The 17,322-nt window shown below is 41.8% G+C and overlaps 1 protein-coding gene across 1 annotated transcript; it reads right to left on the reverse strand.

Annotated features, from left to right (window-relative positions):
- Positions 1–52: 52 nt before the first annotated feature.
- On the reverse strand, positions 53–16,470 carry GCK72_001018 (uncharacterized protein; the record flags this gene model as incomplete). The annotated part of the gene is made up of 28 exons (XM_053722803.1): positions 53–153; positions 200–269; positions 438–517; positions 564–737; positions 783–1,445; positions 1,494–1,802; positions 1,859–4,391; positions 4,605–4,862; positions 4,907–5,275; positions 7,273–7,530; positions 7,753–8,313; positions 8,403–9,806; positions 9,854–10,276; positions 10,323–10,511; positions 10,563–10,823; positions 10,877–11,128; positions 11,267–11,374; positions 11,425–11,598; positions 11,650–11,829; positions 11,874–12,290; positions 12,954–13,214; positions 13,299–13,535; positions 13,586–13,672; positions 13,970–14,068; positions 14,114–14,377; positions 14,423–14,500; positions 14,910–15,603; positions 15,998–16,470. 28 exons carry the CDS (start codon positions 16,468–16,470, stop codon positions 53–55), a joined length of 10,977 nt encoding a protein of 3,658 aa, XP_053591448.1.
- Between the last annotated feature and the right edge of the window lie 852 nt (positions 16,471–17,322).

Here is a 17,322-nt window from a genome sequence, read left to right on the forward strand (position 1 = left end):
CTCATTTTTTCAAATTAAACATTTATTATGAAGGAAAAGAAAGTAGGTAACATTATTCTTCATCGGGAATCGCTTCTTCACTCTTTCCACTTGACCTCAAATTCGAATCTTTGTGATATTTCTGCATCTCGCCGCCTCCTCTGGTGCTACCAACTGAAAAAAGAAGCAATTACATGAATTTAGAAGCGGATAGACTTACCTAAAGGTTCCGCCTTTCTCGATGATCTTGTCTTTCTGTTTGACCGTTTTTGCTCGTATTGGCTTTTGCGCTAAAATAAGAGAATTAGTTTTGAAAAAGAGGGATATGTCAATAATTCTATGACGTAAAGTAGAATTCGGCTTCTTTGCGCGATTAGTGTTTTGGATAACACGAATGTCTATGAAACAAAGGAAAAGGGTTCGACCCCCCCCCCCCCCCCCATCGAGTGAAAACTCACATGCTCCCTATCAACAGTCTCCGTCTCCGTTGTCCTTCTTCTCGGTTTCAGCAAGTTTCCCAGGTCCAAATTCGATTCTTCTGAAGAAAAAAAGGATTTTTCTTCAACTTTTCTCCGTCAACTCACCATCTCCAGTCTTCTCATCCACTAATTTCCGATTTCCCTGTCCATCAAGAACATAAGTTCGTTTGACACGTGGCTTCACATCATACTCGTATCCATCGTCATCCTTTACATCATTTCTTTTGCCATTGGATTCATCATCATCTTGAAACTCATCGGGAACCGATAGATGCCCTCCTTTAAAAAATCCTCGTTGACTAGAAACCAGTTTTGTTTTCTTACCAGGAGGTGGTTTCACGTGGCCATCCGATTTCATTGGAGGGGTTCGAGCATCGGCATCTCCTCCTTCGGTTCTGATCAATTGTCTTTTTCCATCCGGTCCGATTTTATAGAATCTCTTCTTCTTCTTCTTCATATGGGTCATCTCTCCATCATTCAGTGGTTCCGGACTGAAAGTGTTCTTGTTCTGGCCAAGGAGTCCGTGACTCGCGGACATTCTAGGAGAGCTGTCTCCTTCCTCCTCTCGAATCAATTCTCTCTTTCCATTTGGACCAATCTTGTAGAATCTTCTTTTCTTTTTCTTCATCACAGACTCTTCCATTCCGTTGTCAGGGTGATCATTCTCAGACTCATCTCCACCTCCTTCCGATCGAATCAGTTGCCGTTTTCCATTTGGTCCAATTTTGTAGAACCTCCTCTTCTTCTTCATATGGATCTCCTCTCCATCTTCGGGTTTGTCCATTCCAGCTTCAGAATCAGAATTCTTACGAGTCTTCTTCGCAACCTTTACATGTTCTCCATCTGATCCAGTTGGTTGATCATCAGGTCCATCTCCATCTTCAGTTCTCACGAGTTCCCGTTTGCCATCAGGTCCAATTCTGTAGAATCTCTTCTTTTTCTTCATAACCTTCACATCTTCTCCAGAGTTGTCTCCAGATGGTTCGTCTGAAATAAAGCAGTTGGTTCATTTCTACTGCTCAAAATTAGACTCACCTTCTCCCTCTGTTCTCACAAGCTCTCGTTTTCCATCAGGTCCAATCTTGTAGAATCTCTTCCTTTTCTTCATCTGAATCTCTTCACCAGATTGGTCATCGGGTTGGTCACTCTGAGGTTGGGAGCTCTTCCGAATCTTTTTTCCAACCTTCACATCTTCTCCATCAGCTTCAGTTGGTTCATTTTCAGAGTCATCTCCACCTTCAGTTCTCACGAGTTCTCTCTTCCCGTCTGGTCCAATTCTGTAGAATCTTTTTCTCTTCTTCATAATCTTAACAGCTTCTCCTGATTCATCTTCAGTCGGTTGATCTGAAACAAAAACAAGGTTTTAGATTAAGTGACCCAATTGACTACAGTAAACTCACCACGGTGTGGTTTGGAGAATCCCATCTTGCCAGTCTTCACAACTTCTCCTTCACCTTCCGGGACATCTTCACCTTCCGTTCCGATCAATTGTCTCTTTCCATCAGGTCCAATCTTGTAGAATCTCTTCCTCTTCTTTACCTGAATCTCCTCTCCAGATTGGTCATCGGGCAGATCACTTTGTGGATTTGAGCTCTTCCGAATCTTTTTGGAAACTTTCACATCTTCTCCAGACTCGTCCTCGGGTAAATCGTGTGCTATCTTTCTCTTCGGTTCATCCTCTTCTTGATCAACAAGTTCTCTCTTTCCATCAGGTCCGACTCGATAAACCTTCTTCTTCCGAATCTTCACAACTTCTCCATCTTCATCAACAGCCGGTCCATCTCCCTCAGTTCGAATCAACTCCCGTTTTCCATCTGGCCCAACTCGATAGAACTTCTTTCGCTTCAACAGCTTTATTTCCTCATCTTCATCTGCATCTGCCCCCGGTTGATCAACAAGTTTTCGTTGTCCATTTGGTCCGATTCGGTAGACTTTTTTCTTGGAGACCTTCACGATTTCCTGATCTTCATCATCATCTGGAATTTCTTCCTCATCTGGTCCTATCTTGTACATTTTTCTCTTCTTGAGAAGTTTGATCTCTTCACTCTCATCGTTACCATCATCAGGTTGCGATCCCTTCCGTCCAAACTTCACAACCTTCTTCTTGGTTACCACCACATTCTCCCCAGGTGCAGGCTTCTGATCCTTTCCAATTCTATACAACTTCTTAATGATAACATCTTCATCCAAACCACCTGGCTTCGAGCTTTTCCTTCCGATCTCCTCACTCTCTTCCTCATATTCTGGACGTCTTCTTCTTCTCCTTCCACCATCTTCTTCCTCTTCCAATGCCCTCGGTCTCTCCTCATCCTTTCTTCTCCGCCTTCTTCTCTCCACGTCATCTTCCTCAGATCCTCCGATTTTATAGTATTCCGAGTTCTTCTCACTTATCGATGGAGGTCTGGATCCCTTTCTCTCTGAGTCATGAGAATGCGTGGTCCATCTGAATCCCTTCGGCGCCTTTCCTCTCACTGCCACTCTTCCTTCCACAAATTCCTCTTCCTCTTCACCCTCTCCTGGACGTCTTCTTCCTTCATCCACATTGTATTTCCTCTTCCGATTTCTCACAATAACCTTTCCATCATCCTCCACATTATCATCATCATCAAAGTTCTCCGTCTCCTCGTTTACAATCTTCATCACCTTCAACTTCTTCACCACCGTCACCTCATGCTCCACGTCTTCTGGCGCCTCTTCTGGAATCTTCCGAATCAGAATCAATCTCTTCCGATGACTTCTCAGTTTGACTCCCTTGAAATCATCTTCTTCACTTCCTTGAACCACTTTTCTTGTTACTTCTCGAATGTCCGGTTCCTCTCCAGAATCCGTGAACATCGGTCTCTTCCGTAACTTTCTCGGTCCCGCGTGTACTTTCACAAATCCTTCGAATTCGATGTATTCTTTGGGTTTATCCTCCTTCACGTCAACATATTCATCATCTTCATCATCAGGTCTCGTGTGTTTTCGAAGTGGACGACTCGACTTTTCAACCTTAACCATCGTGATGATCTCTGGATATTCTTCCTCATCATAATAGTATTCTGGCTCAGCGGGAGTCGTTGTAGTCGTCGTTGTTGGCTTCAACTTCCGAACTTGACGAGGAATCATCACAGTCTTCCGGGTAATCTTGAAATCTGGTCCTCCAATCTCCTGAACAACCGCTTCTTCTTCAGGATATCCAGTTCCAAAGTGTTTTCGAATTCTGACTTCTCTCAACACAGCGTCTGGATGCTTAGTGTTCTTCACCAACTTCACCACCTCTGTTGGCTCCTCCTCTTCAGGTTTCGCCTTCGTTCGGTAGGAATGTGGATGTTTCTTGGTCACAGAGAGCAGAACAACTTCCTCCTTTGGTCCAATTCTTTTCCGTGGTCTCCTCATAATCTCCTCGACGTCTTCTGAATCATCAGTCTCTGGTTCCGGCTGTGACGTCTTCATTATCATTTTCTTCACTTCAATGACTCCAGATTCATCATCTTCATCATCAGTTCCCTTCGGACGTCTTCTTCCTGGTACTTTATGAATCACTTTCTTGACGAGAATCACTCCTGCTTCTGATTCAGAATCATCATCTGGTCGTCCCTTGATCACCTTCTTTCTGATTCCAGTTGTAATTCTCACTCCGAAATTCTCATTTCCTTCCAGATATCCTTCATCATCATCCGGTCGAAGATGCTCATGAATCTCAAACTTCTCAACAATAACTCGTTCTCCTCGAGGTGCTGGAGTAGTTGTAGTGACCGGATTGATAATGAGTTTCTTCTCCAATTTGATAGTTTTTGGAGCAGCGAGACATTCTTTAACCCATTTTTGGTACGCTTCATCATCCAAGTCATCTGTCTTCACATCAGAACATTTGAGAGATTGACGACGGGGTGGTGAAGGTGGAGTTGTGGCAGTTTCACGAGAACGACACCGTTTGATGTGCTCCTCGATCTGGAAAAATGCAGTTTGAGTTTCGAATTGAAATTGATTGAACTTTACTAACATTATTTTTCTATCTCTTTCATTAACATGCATACGGTTTCTCAACCTTCTGTGTTAAATTTGAAGAGTTCTTGATCATACTGTCAAAAGAATTGTATTATAACGGCATGCCGTTATATTTCTCAACTTCAGAATTTCGATCAGTCATTTCCCCCAACTAACCTCCGGATACGAAATCTTCGACAAATCGACATTGTGGCAATCGTACGAAGTTTTCCTCTCCACTTTTTTTTGAATTTCCGTTGGTTCTCTTCCCAAACACTTGACTTCATATTCAGCGTATTCTTCATCACTCATTCCATCCACATCTCGATTGTAGCATCCATCAGTTACAGGTTCATCAGTCTTATTGATCACCAGCTTTTTGATCAAAACGATTGATTTCGCAGGCGGCTGACATTCTCGTTGGTATTTGGCGTACTGAAAGAATGATATAGGTTGAATGTCTTATTAGGTAATCTTACTTCATCCTTGGAAAGATTCGTGGTATCAACAGTTCTGCAATCGAATCGGAAATGTGGATTACTCAAGCATTTCTTCTCAAACTCTGCGTACTCCTCATCACTCATATTATCCACATCTTGATCGTAACAACTGAATTTCTCTTTTCCAGTTCGAATCTTCACTTTCTTTGTCAAAATGATATTCTCTCCTGGACGGTATCGATCAGTGGTCACTTTCACTTTACAGTGTTTCTTGAAATCCTCGAGTTCCTCTTCACTCATCATACTCTCATCAACGATGGAGCAATCGATGCGTCGACGGATCTTAGATGGAGGAGTGGAAGCTTCTTGGGGTGGCGTGCTGAGGCATCGTTCCTTGTAGTCGGCGTACTGTAAGATAAAGGGTTACTGTAACCATAACGCGACTGCTACTGTCGAAAAGGAGATTCACAGACAGATCAGACCCCAACTTCAAGACCCTGTCTAAAGAGTGCCGACAAGCGGTAAAGAGAGACCATGAAAACTTCGCGAAGGATAGACTTCTAAATGCAGCAAACCAGAGAAAGAGTCTGAGAAAGGTCGCAAGAGACATCAATGAATATCAATCTTACATTCCATGTCTGTTATCAGGAGAGACAGGAGAAAAGCTCACTTCAAGAGAGAAAATGGAAATCGAAGTCAGACGCTTCTACTCAAACCTGTTTGCAACCAAACAGTCAAAAGCGACAACCATCATTCCTCAACAAACAAAAGCATTACCTCCATTCCTTCCAGAAGAAATCCAACACTCCCTGAACTCATTCCAAAACGGTAAAGCAGCGGGAGAAGACAAGCTATCAGCAGACTTCCTGAAAAGTTGTCACTCCTCCGTTCACAAACTTCTAGCGAACAAATTCTCACGGTACCTTCAAGAAGGAAAAGTTCCAACAAAGTGGAAATCGTCAAAAACAACTCTAATATTCAAAAAAGGAGACAAAGAAAATCTAGAAAATTATCGTCCGATCTGCCTGCTTCCTGTACTTTATAAAGTCTTCACGAAATGTATTCTGAATAGAATCCGGAAGTCACTGGAAGAAGCACAACCGGTCGAACAAGCAGGATTTAGAAGATCCTTCTCGACGATTGACCACATCCACTCAGTGCAAAGACTGCTGGAAGTCGGTCGAGAATACCAAATACCAATCACAATGGTATTTATCGACTTCAAAAAGGCATTCGACACGATCGAACCCACTGCTTTATGGGAAAGCCTGAAGACTCAAGGGATAGACTCTGGATACATAAAACTCCTAAAAGAGTGTTACAACGATTGCTCCACCACAATCACACCTTTCTATAACCCAGTCAATATCCCCATTACCAGAGGTGTCAGACAAGGTGACCCCATTTCACCAAACCTTTTCTCTGCCTGTCTCGAATCGGCCTTCCGTCGAATGTCATGGCCACATATAAAAGAAGACAAAGATGACTACGACAACTCCCCTGGTATCAGAATTAACGGCAGAAACCTAACACACCTACGATTCGCCGACGATATCATTCTCATCTCGAAAACTCCACAAATAGCGGAAAAAATGCTACAAGAGCTGGTAAACAGTTGTGAAACAGTCGGTCTAGAAATAAACGCGAGTAAAACAAAAGTGCTGAGGAACAAATTTGCGTCAAGTCACCAAATACATATCAGAAAAAGCAACACCATGTCAGCAATTGAAGATGTTGAGGAATACGTATACTTGGGGAGACTGCTCAATACAAAAAACGATCTAGAGCCAGAAATTCACAGAAGACGACGATCGGCATGGGCTGCACTCAACAATATAAAAAACACAACAGATGCCCTGACGTGTCCGAAAATCCGAGCGCAACTTTTCGACTCCATTGTTCTCCCCGCACTGACATATGGATCAGAAACATGGACTTTCACTAAAGCTCTATCCGAAAGAGTAAGAATAACACATGCTGCACTTGAACGTAAACTCGTCGGAATTACCCTCACGGAACAACGAGAGAAAAACCTCCACCGAGAAGATATAAGGAAAATGTCCCAAGTGAAAGACCCTCTTGTCTTCATAACGAAACGAAAGTTAAGTTGGGCTGGCCACGTGATGAGAAGAAACGATAATCGGTGGACAACGTTACTTCAAGAATGGATACCCAGAAATGAGAAAAGGCCAGTAGGAAGACCACCAATGCGATGGGCCGACTCCCTGAAGAAAGAAATCTCAGTGCGACAAGGAACTCAATTGATCGAACCTTGGAGCACAATCGCCAAAGATCGGAAAAAATGGATAGCTGTGATCCGCGCCCACACCAACTGAGCGAAGAACGGATCGACTAAGTAACTAAGTAAGTAAGTATAACAGGATTACTGTAGTTTGGTATCTCACCTCTTCAACACTAAGCTCTTCCACCTTCACATCATCACAATCATTCGAACTCTTGGTCGTTGTCTTCTTACACTTCTTCTTGTATTCCGCATATTCTTCTGAAGTCATTCTCTCCACCTTCGCATTCTTACAATCATATTTTGTCCGTCTTCCACATTCCTTTTCGTATCTGATGTATTCTGAATCAGAGAGAGTGTCCACGTCAGCAGTCTCACAGTTGAATGGTTTCTTGCTGCATGCTCTTCGGAACTTTTTGAACTGAAAAACCTTTAACTCGTTTTATCTGAAGATCCAAGAAAGGGAGCTCAAAGTTTACAATTGATAAAATATAGGAAATGAAATGTTCTATATTTTCTCAGTTGATCGTTTTTTGAAACGACTGCACACAAAGTAGATACAGACGTTCAAAGATGCAGTAAAAAGAGACGCAGGCAAGCAGTCACTCTTGCTTCTCTGCGTCTCTTTCATAGGTTTACTCACCTCTTCATCCGTCATTTTACTGACATCCGAGTTACAATTGAATTGGAATGTCTTCCGTGGCTTTCCACATTTCTTCTTGTGTTCCGCGTACTCCTCATCACTCATATCGATCACATCTCTCTGACATTCGTCGTCTTCCTGGTTTCCAGTCGGAGGTCCATTGATTATCTTCACAGTTTTCGTCAATTCAACGTGTGGTTTTCCAGAACAATCCTTCTTGTATTGTCGATATTCCTCCTTCGTCATTCCATCCGTATTCCTATTCTGACATTCTTTGTTCGAAACAACTGTCTTTTTGACTGTAACACTTTCCGGACATCTTCGCACAAATGCAAGATATTCCTTCTCGGAGAGATCTTCCGTGTCAACGTTGGCGCAGTTCTCATCTGAAGATTCGGGTTTTCGGCGTGGTTTGTTCTTCAGACATCTCTTTTTGTAGGCCGCGTACTGTTCAGAATTGAGCTCTTCCACCTGGATGTCGTTACAGTTATCCGATGGTTCCGAGGGTCCGTTTGGTTTCGGACGAGTCGGAGATCCACATTTTTTCTTGTAGGCGATGAACTGAATAGGATTAAATATAAATAAAGCTAAATTGATTTTCCAGATGAAATTATTCTATTTTTCATCAAATTCTAGTAAAATGTTCTCACCTCTTCCTTATCCAAATCCTCCACATTTGTATCCGAACAGTCAATTTCTCCTGGTCGAGCGGGTGGCACTCCTTCCATGTCACATTTCTTGTGGTATTCCTCTAACTCTTCTTCAGATAACTTCTCAACATCAACATCTTCACAATCTGGACTTGAATTCTTTCTTGTTGGTCGACAACGTCTTTTGTACTCTTCATACTCCTCATCACTCAACTTGGCGATCTTCACATTAGAGCAGTCATCAAGATTCTGTGGTTCCGAGCCTCCTGGTGGTCCGGATCCATCTCTTGGAGGCTTATTGATCACAACTATCTTCTTGATGGTCACGGAGTCATCTGGAGCGTGTTCACCGGATTCTGGAGATGGACGCTTTCCACATCTCTTCTTGATATCCTTGTACTCCTCGTCAGACAGATTATCGACGTCTACATCATCACAATCTGGTCTTGGAGTCTTCCTTTCTGGCTTCGACGGTCCACACTTCTTCTGATAATCCTCATATTCTGCATCTGATAGCTTGGAGACGTCAATTGAATTACAGTCATCTGAATCCTCCGACTTCACTACGACAGTCTTCTCGACGGTTACAGATGGTTCCGATCCGGTATCAGGATTACCATTAATGACAACAGTCTTCTTGACAGTCACCGATTCTCCGTCAGGTGATTCTGGAGAATCTGGAGACTCAGGAGAATCAGGAGATTCAGGTTTCGGGGTCTTTCTCTCTGATCCACATCTCTTCTTATAAACCTTGTATTCGGAATCCGATAGGCTGGAGACGTCGATTGAATCACAGTCATCTGAATCCTTTGGCTTGACAGGCTTCTTAACCGTTACAGAAGGCTCAGGATTGGTATCAGGATTTCCATTGATCACCACGGTCTTCTTGACGGTTACGGATTCTCCGTCAGGGGACTCGGGGGATTCCGGTGATTCTGGAGATTCAGGAGTTTTTCTGTCTGATCCACACCTCTTCTTATAAGCTTTGTATTCTGAATTCGAGAGGTTGGAGACATCAACGGAGTCACAGTCATCTGAATCCGGTCCTGGTCTTGATGGGTTCACAACAACTGTCTTCTCCACGGTCACATCTGGAGATCCTCTTCTCGGAGTCTCGGAGTCTCCACATTTCTTCTTATAAATCCGATATTCCTCTTCAGACAGTTCACTTGTGTCCTTCACACTACAATCTGGAGTTCCTCGTTTCGGTTCGCAGTTCTTCTCGTAGTCGTCAAGTTCTTCAGATGACAATGTGCTCACGTCGATGTCCGAACAGTCTTCAGATCCGGAAGATCCATCAGGTTTCTTGATGACAATAGTCTTCTTGATGACGGGGGATTCTGAGGATTCTGGGGAATCTGGAGACTCATCTGGACTCAAGCATCGTTTCTTGTAGGCAAGATACTGTAAAATTATAAAAATATATCGACTGTTAGTGTTTTTTCTATTACCTCTTGTGAAGACAACTCCTCAACTTTGATATTCTTGCAACCCTTTCGACTCGGTTTTTCTGGGTAATCCGGTCCAGTTCCAGGATTTCTTCTTCCACAATTTCTCTTAAACTTCTCATACTCTTCATCCGATAAGTTGTCTACATCCACATCATCACAATCTGGGTTTGGAGACTTTCTTGTTCCACAGTCTCTCTTGTATTCCATGTACTCCTTATCACTCATTTTCTTCACATCCACACTGGTGCAATTTTGAGAATTCGAGCCATTTGGTGGACTCATTCTTTCCTTGGATGGATCGTTTGAGCAAGACGCTTGCATCTTTTTGTATTCCTTACGGGACAGAGATTGCCAGTCGAGTTCATCGCAATACTTTTGAATGGAATCTGGAGTATGTCGGCAGCGTTCGGAGAAGGCGAGGAACTGAAAAGTAGTTTTATGGCCGAGACTATACACCATCATTATTCACTTCCTGAATACTCATTCCCTCCCAGTCCACCGAGTCACAATCAGTGTCTTCTGATTCTTCGGAAGTCGGACGTCTTCCACATTTCTTCACGTATTTCTTGTATTCCTCTTTACTCAATTCTTCCGATTTGATACCTTCGCAATCCTCATGCTCCTCTTCCACAGGACAACGTTTCTTGTATTTGGTGAACTGAAAATTTTTACTTGAAGGCTTTTCTAATATCTGAAAACTAAGTCATACCTCCTGCTCGCTGAGCTCATCCACATTCACATCATCACAGTCATCCTTTCCAATATTCGAGCATATCTTCTTATATTCCTTGTATTGTTCCAATGTCATTTTCTCCGTGTTTTCCTCTTTGCATTCCGGATTTTCCGATGGACGAAGACGTGGTTTGCATCTCAGTCGGTACTCATTATAGACTTTTCGAACGAGACGACGAGTTTTGAGCATTGAGCAAGCGTTGATTGGTTCAAGACATTTTTCAGCGAAGGCTCCGTACTGGAAAGTGAGAAATTAAATCGTGTGTATAGCTTTTGTTCCCAAAAACAAACCATTCTTTCTCCCAGTTTCTCAATCGCAATATCCTTACAATCCTTCTCCAATTCACTGTCATCTCCTTCACATTTCTCCTCGTACATCTTCTGATGCTTCTTCGAAAGTGCTTCTTTCCTCTCAATTCCACAGAATAATCCACATTTTTCGACGTAATTCCGAAGTTTCTCATCACTCAGTTTGTCGACACGAACGTTGTCACAATTCTCTCCTTCGAACTTGGGTTTGCAACGTTTCTTGTAGGATTTGTACTGAAATTAGATGGTACAGTTGCTGTAGGTTACGGTAAAATTAGGGGTACTGTATCCTCTAAAGGACATCCCGGAATACTCTATCTTACAGTAACTACAAGATTATTGTAGTTTTGTGAAGGGGCTACTCCAGCTCACCTCCTCGTCACTCAAGTCATCTGGATTCACATCTTCACAGTCTGGTGAATCTCCTTCTTCTGGATTTTCTCCTGGAACACTTGAGCACCTTTTCTTGTAGGCGGAAAACTGAAATAATGCATTCTGAATAGTTGTATGTGACTTCTGAAATCCAATACCTCCTCATCACTCAATTCATCAACGTTGACATCATCACAATCCGGCGAAGAAGAACTATCGAGACACTCCCTCTTGTATTTCTTGTATTCACTTCTGGACATGTCATCTGGATTCTTGTCCTTACAGCTGGACGGTTTGCGAGGGCCAAGACAGTTTCGTTTGTATTTCGAGTACTGAAATAATGTTTCGTAACGTAGCTTTTCTTCAAATTAAACCATTTTTACCTCCTTATCTGAAAGCGTGTCTGGGTCGATATCGTCACAATCTTTCGACTTTATATTATTGGATAAGCAGTCCTTTTTATACTTTTGGTATTCTTTTGAACTCATTTCTTCAACCTTCGCATTTCTACAGTTCTCAGTGGAGTGGGGAGAATCGGAACAGTCTCGCTGGTATTTTTGGAACTGAAAAAGATAATATTAGAATCAGAAATGTTTTCCCTACTCACCTCTTCTGGACTCAGCTCTTCTGGTCGAATGGAATCACAATCCGATCGTCTTCCCTTCTTCTTCAAGCAATCAATCTTGTACTTTTCGTACTCTTCATCACTCATCTTGTCCACTTCAACAGTTGTGCAATCTGAAGTCTTCTTTACACAATTTCTCATGAACTTCTTGTATTCTTTCTTGCTCAAATCACTTGGTTTCACTGATTCACAATCAAGATCTTCCTTGAGACAATCCTTCAGATACTTCTCATACTCCTCGTCGCTCAACTCCTTCGGATTCTGGCTTTTACAGTCTTCCGTTTGTTTGATGCAGTCTTTTTGATACTTCTTAAGCTGCTGCTTGGTGAGTTTTCTGGGTTCCATGGATTGACAATCTTCAGATTCTTCAGAAAGACACTCTCTTTGATACCTGGCGAGCTGGAAATGGAAATGGGAGTTCGGTCGGAAAAATATGTACAGTACCGGCCAAAATTATATCATATTTTGTATTTTTCAGTTTTAAATGTCCAACTTTGAGAGTGTGTCATAGTAAAAAAATTTCTACCACAAAGTCAATTTTGTTTGGACTATACAGATAAATAGTAGAGCTCCATTTTTGTAGTTGACAACTTTTGGTACGGACACTGTCTAGCAAGTTACATATCGACAATGTAATTTCTCTCTCAAATCGACAAATTTCAGTGCAAAATAGTGCGGTTTTTAAGCTGTCCACTTAAAATGACCATAACTCTCTAGGAAGTGTCCGTACAGAAAAGTTGTCAATTACAAAAATATAGTTCTACTCTTGGTCTGTTTGATCCCATAAAAATTATTTTGTGGGTCAGTTAGTTTTACCATGACACACTCTCAAATTAGGGAGATCAACTGGAAAAGTAAAACATGATATCTTTTTGGCCGGCACTGTATGTAATGTGGACCTGTTGACCTATTCAGCTACAAAACTATTTAGTGTTTTGATGTATCAAACAAGGGGTTCCCGAAGTGATAGACAGAAATCTGCTAGAGCCATCAGGCCGGTACCCAATAGGAATGTCTTGATGTCTAGATCTCCCTGGTTCGATTTATTTCCCTTCCGCTTACCTCATCTCCACTCAAATCCTCTGGATTGACATTCGAACAATCGAATTTCGTCTTCTTTTCCAGACATTTCTTCGCGTATTCCTCATACTTCTCCTCACTCATTTCCTCCAACTCGACGTCTTGACAATCTGGAGTTCCCTTTACACATTCTCTCTTGAATCTCTTCAATTGTTTCATGGAGAGCTTCTGAGGGTTTGAGATGTCGCAGTTGAAGTCATTTCCTCTGTTTTGTTTCGGACATTCACGTTGGTATTTGGAGTACTGAAAATATGGAAATAGGAAATGTGTTTTAACTCAGAATTTCTGATTCCATGGTCAAAATGAGAGACTTCCCAATCCACTCACCTCCTCTTCACTCATCTCATCCACATTCTTCGAACAATCGAGTTCATCGAGACAATCTTTTCTAAACTTCTCATATTCCTCATCATTCAGGTTCTTCACTTCAATGTTTTTACAATTTGAATCCTTTTTCAAACACGCTTTTTCATATCTTTTGTACTGCTTTTCCGTCATTTCTCTTGGATCCGCAGTGGTACAATTGACTTCTTTCGAGAGGCAGTCGATCTCGTATTTCTTATACTGAAATGAGAGTAATTAGTATTTTGGAATAGAATAAGCAATGTGTTTACCTCTTCATCACTGAGATCCTTTGGATTAATATTCGCACATTCAGTCGCTGATTTCTCCTTTCCGCAGCGACGATTGTACGCGACGAGCTGAAATGTTTTTGAAATGAGAATCTCATAGATCTTCTAGAAAAAAAATAAAGTTAAGGGTTTTCGAAGCATTCCAAAATCTGAAGCTACCGTCGTCTTCTATCTCTTTTTCGTATTCAATGAAACTTAGATGCTTGACATCAGCTCATCGAGATCTTCCTAAAGAGTCTAATCACTACTAGATACGGTGGAAATTCCGTCCTGCCACGAAGTTACAGTTGCTTTGGTAATGAGACCCGAAAGCTATCAAAGATTACAGAATTCGAAAGTTCCTAGAGAAAATCTAGTATGACCTACCTCTTTTCCACTCAAACTCTCAACATCCGTGTCCTTGCAGTCCCTATCAATATGTGGAGGAGAATCGGAATGACCACATTCTCGTTGATACATCTTGTACTGAAAATAGAACTTTGGTACCGTAACCAACTACAGTAACCCTACCTCAGCTCCACTCAATTCATTTGGATGCATGCTCTCACAATCGATTGGTTCATCTTGACACTTTGACTTGTATGTCTCGTATTCCGATTTACTCATCGATTCGACATCAGCAGAGTCACAATCCTCATCGTCCTCTTCATCCAGAATACACTTCTTCTTGTACTTTTCGAATTGCTCGTCATCTAACTCTTCGATGTCCTTGACGTCACAAATACTCTTAGTCTTTCGGGTGATCGATCCGCACTTCTTTTTGAATTGGGAAAGCTGAAATTCGGGGGTTTAGAAAAGTTTTGTTTCCTGAATACTCACCTCTTTTTCGGTCATCTTCGTCTTGTCCACATCTTCACAGTTCTTAGAAGTGATGCATTTCTTTTGGAATTTGGAGAACTGAAACTCATTTTTTATGATTTCTGGTGGTGTCCCGTACTTTGTGAGCTATTTTTACTTTGAAAAATCGGGCAAAAACTCCCAACCTTATGGATATTAAAAATTTTACTAAAATCCATCGTAACTAGCTTGTTTTCAACTTTCACACTTTGAAAACTAGATAATCAAGTTCAACTCGTCAAGACCTTTCAAATGAATATAATCATGGCTAGGTTCCAAAGGCTGCCACTAGAGTACGGTAGGATCTGTGAGCGACGAGTTACTGTGCTTTCGCTGCGAGACCCGAGGTGCACCAAACCTAGTCATGACAATACTTTTCTGAATCGCAAAGACCCGCTGAATTCAAAAATGTTAACTAAAATGAGTTTGAAACAAAAGGAAGATATTAGAACTTATTAGAATAGCTCACCTCCGATTTGCTCATTTTCTTCGTTTCGACCTCTTTGCATTCCGGTCGATCATTGACAATCAATATCTTCTTCAACACAATATTCTTCGGTTCCACATAACATTCCTTCACAAATAACTCGTATTCCTTCTCACTCATCTCCTTAATCTTCTTCTGAGACGCTCCACACCTTCCATTTTTGCGAATGAGATTCCGTGGTTCCCCAGGTTCTTCGATCGGATCCAAACACTGTTTCTTAAAAATCTCGAACTCCTCTTCACTCATTTTGCTTGTATTCTCTTCACACGGACACTCTTTCTCATATTTTTCTCTCTTTTTTTCATCCAAAATATCCGATGGATTCATTGAACAATTGGTCTCTCCAGTTGGTGGCAACACCGCAGTTCGATCAGTTGGAACGACTTCCGGTTGATTTCTTTCAGTTCGAATCAACTTATCAATCAATTCTTTCCTTTCCGTACTCACTGTAGTCTCACATTTCCCTTTCAGATCGACCAACTCTGCAATACTCAAACTCTCGAGATCTGCTGTGTCACAGTCGTCATCTGAATCCTCTGGACACCATGGAAGATCTTCTTCAATGGGCGGAGCTTCTTCATCGTCGAATTGGAAATCTGGCATGACGTTCTCATCCAAATGTTCTGCGACTGGCATTTCGAGCTCGTCGGCTCCTTTGAGATGGGCGGGACGGAATCTGAAAGAGGAGTTGTTTTGGGATTGGGTTTGATTGGTCAAAAGGTTTGAGATTCATAATGGCAACTATTTGAAATTTCGCTTACTTTGAACAAAAATTGAGAAAATCGGTCAACATGTTTTTATTAAATTAACTGTTTTCCAAAATTCACCAATACCTCAAGTTCTTCTAAAACTACCGTAATCTTTTTGATTTAGCAATGGAGCCGACATGAGACCTTTTAAGCGAGTATAACCCGAGAGTACGGTACTTCAGGTTACTGTAATCTTTCGTGGCGAGACCCAAAGGCCGCTAGATCTAGGATTTCTTTTCTACATAAAATTCTAAGCTGTGAATAAGGAATCCTCTGTTTCATGAGTCAGTCTAAACTCATAATCAAACCCCGATAACTCACAATTTTGGTGTCGGTTGCTTACTCCTTCCATACGGATCGTTACTCTCTTCGAATCCAGGACCAATATTCAAATCTAGCAGCTGATTCGACTCCTTTCTCTGATATCTGACATTCGGTAGAGCTGTATCTCCAGAAATCACATTAACAGGCATATCCGATTGAATCATTCCTCGATTCTTCTGCATCTTCAATGTCTGAGTTTCAGTTGAAATTGCATCTGTTTCATTCTTCGGACGAGGTCTACACTTTCCATTTTTCGTCGTTGTTGAGCGTGGAGAACGTGGAGGATTCGAGCCATTCGGAGTGTCCGGAATAGAGGGTTCGGGTGACTTGTCCTTGACGAATTCAACGAAAGTCGTCTTCGTCGACGTCTCTTGACTCGTATCAAACAGTTCACATTTCCACCGTAACTTGGCTCCAGTCAATGCGACAAGAGATATGAGGCCCAGAAGGGTCAAACTCTTGAAGCACATTTTGGAACAGGTAGACAACTGGAGGAAGGTTGTCTGAAAAGGTGTAAGGATAGGGCAAGAGGTGGAAATAGAAAGCGAAGAAGTTCCAGAGACAATAAAAATCTACAAAATCTAAGGTGGAATGTGCATTAGAGCTCTTTGTCCGCGATCAGATGGAGGGGATCAACCTGGGTCGAGAACTAAATGAGATTGTGTAACTTTGTTTGGAATTTCGCTAAAAATTTGGTTTGACGCTGAAATTGGGTCCAGTTTCCTGGTCAAATTCTATAAAACCAGTCAAAAAATTCGAAAACTTGAAAATGTGTCGGCCCAGATTGAAGCTTCCAAGAGATAGCGCTCTTCAAAATGACGTGTTCTCTTTAACTTCTTTCAGAACTGACTAGTGAATTGGCTTATAGCAGAAAATGATCACAATTTTGAGAACGATACCACTGGATGTCTTTTATGGTAGACGGGTCCCGTCTTTTGAGGCAATGCTCATTGATTAGGTGGATCCAGTCAGTGGGAATCGAGCATTCAACTTGGAAATGGTTTAAATATGATCCGAATTGAGCAAGGAGATCGGTTATGTATCAAAATCAGCGCAGTTTCATGTTACCGTAGTCTTCTCACTGTCGGCGTCAGCGGAGGGTGAGTCCTCAACTTCGAGAACGTGGAACTTCGTTCAGAATAGCTCTAGAAAGAGAGTTTCGGTCTCCAAATGAACAGAATTTCAACGACTATGAACGGATGTAAGGAAATAATTCGATCTCATCTGATAACTATATTAGACACTTTGCAGTAGTTGGCTAAAAAGTTTATTTTATTACCGAAACGCGGGTAATCTCAGGAGCTACCAGCTCATGCAAGCTT

Source organism: Caenorhabditis remanei, chromosome I (assembly GCF_010183535.1).
Source record: "Caenorhabditis remanei strain PX506 chromosome I, whole genome shotgun sequence".
Lineage (NCBI taxonomy): Eukaryota > Metazoa > Nematoda > Chromadorea > Rhabditida > Rhabditidae > Caenorhabditis > Caenorhabditis remanei.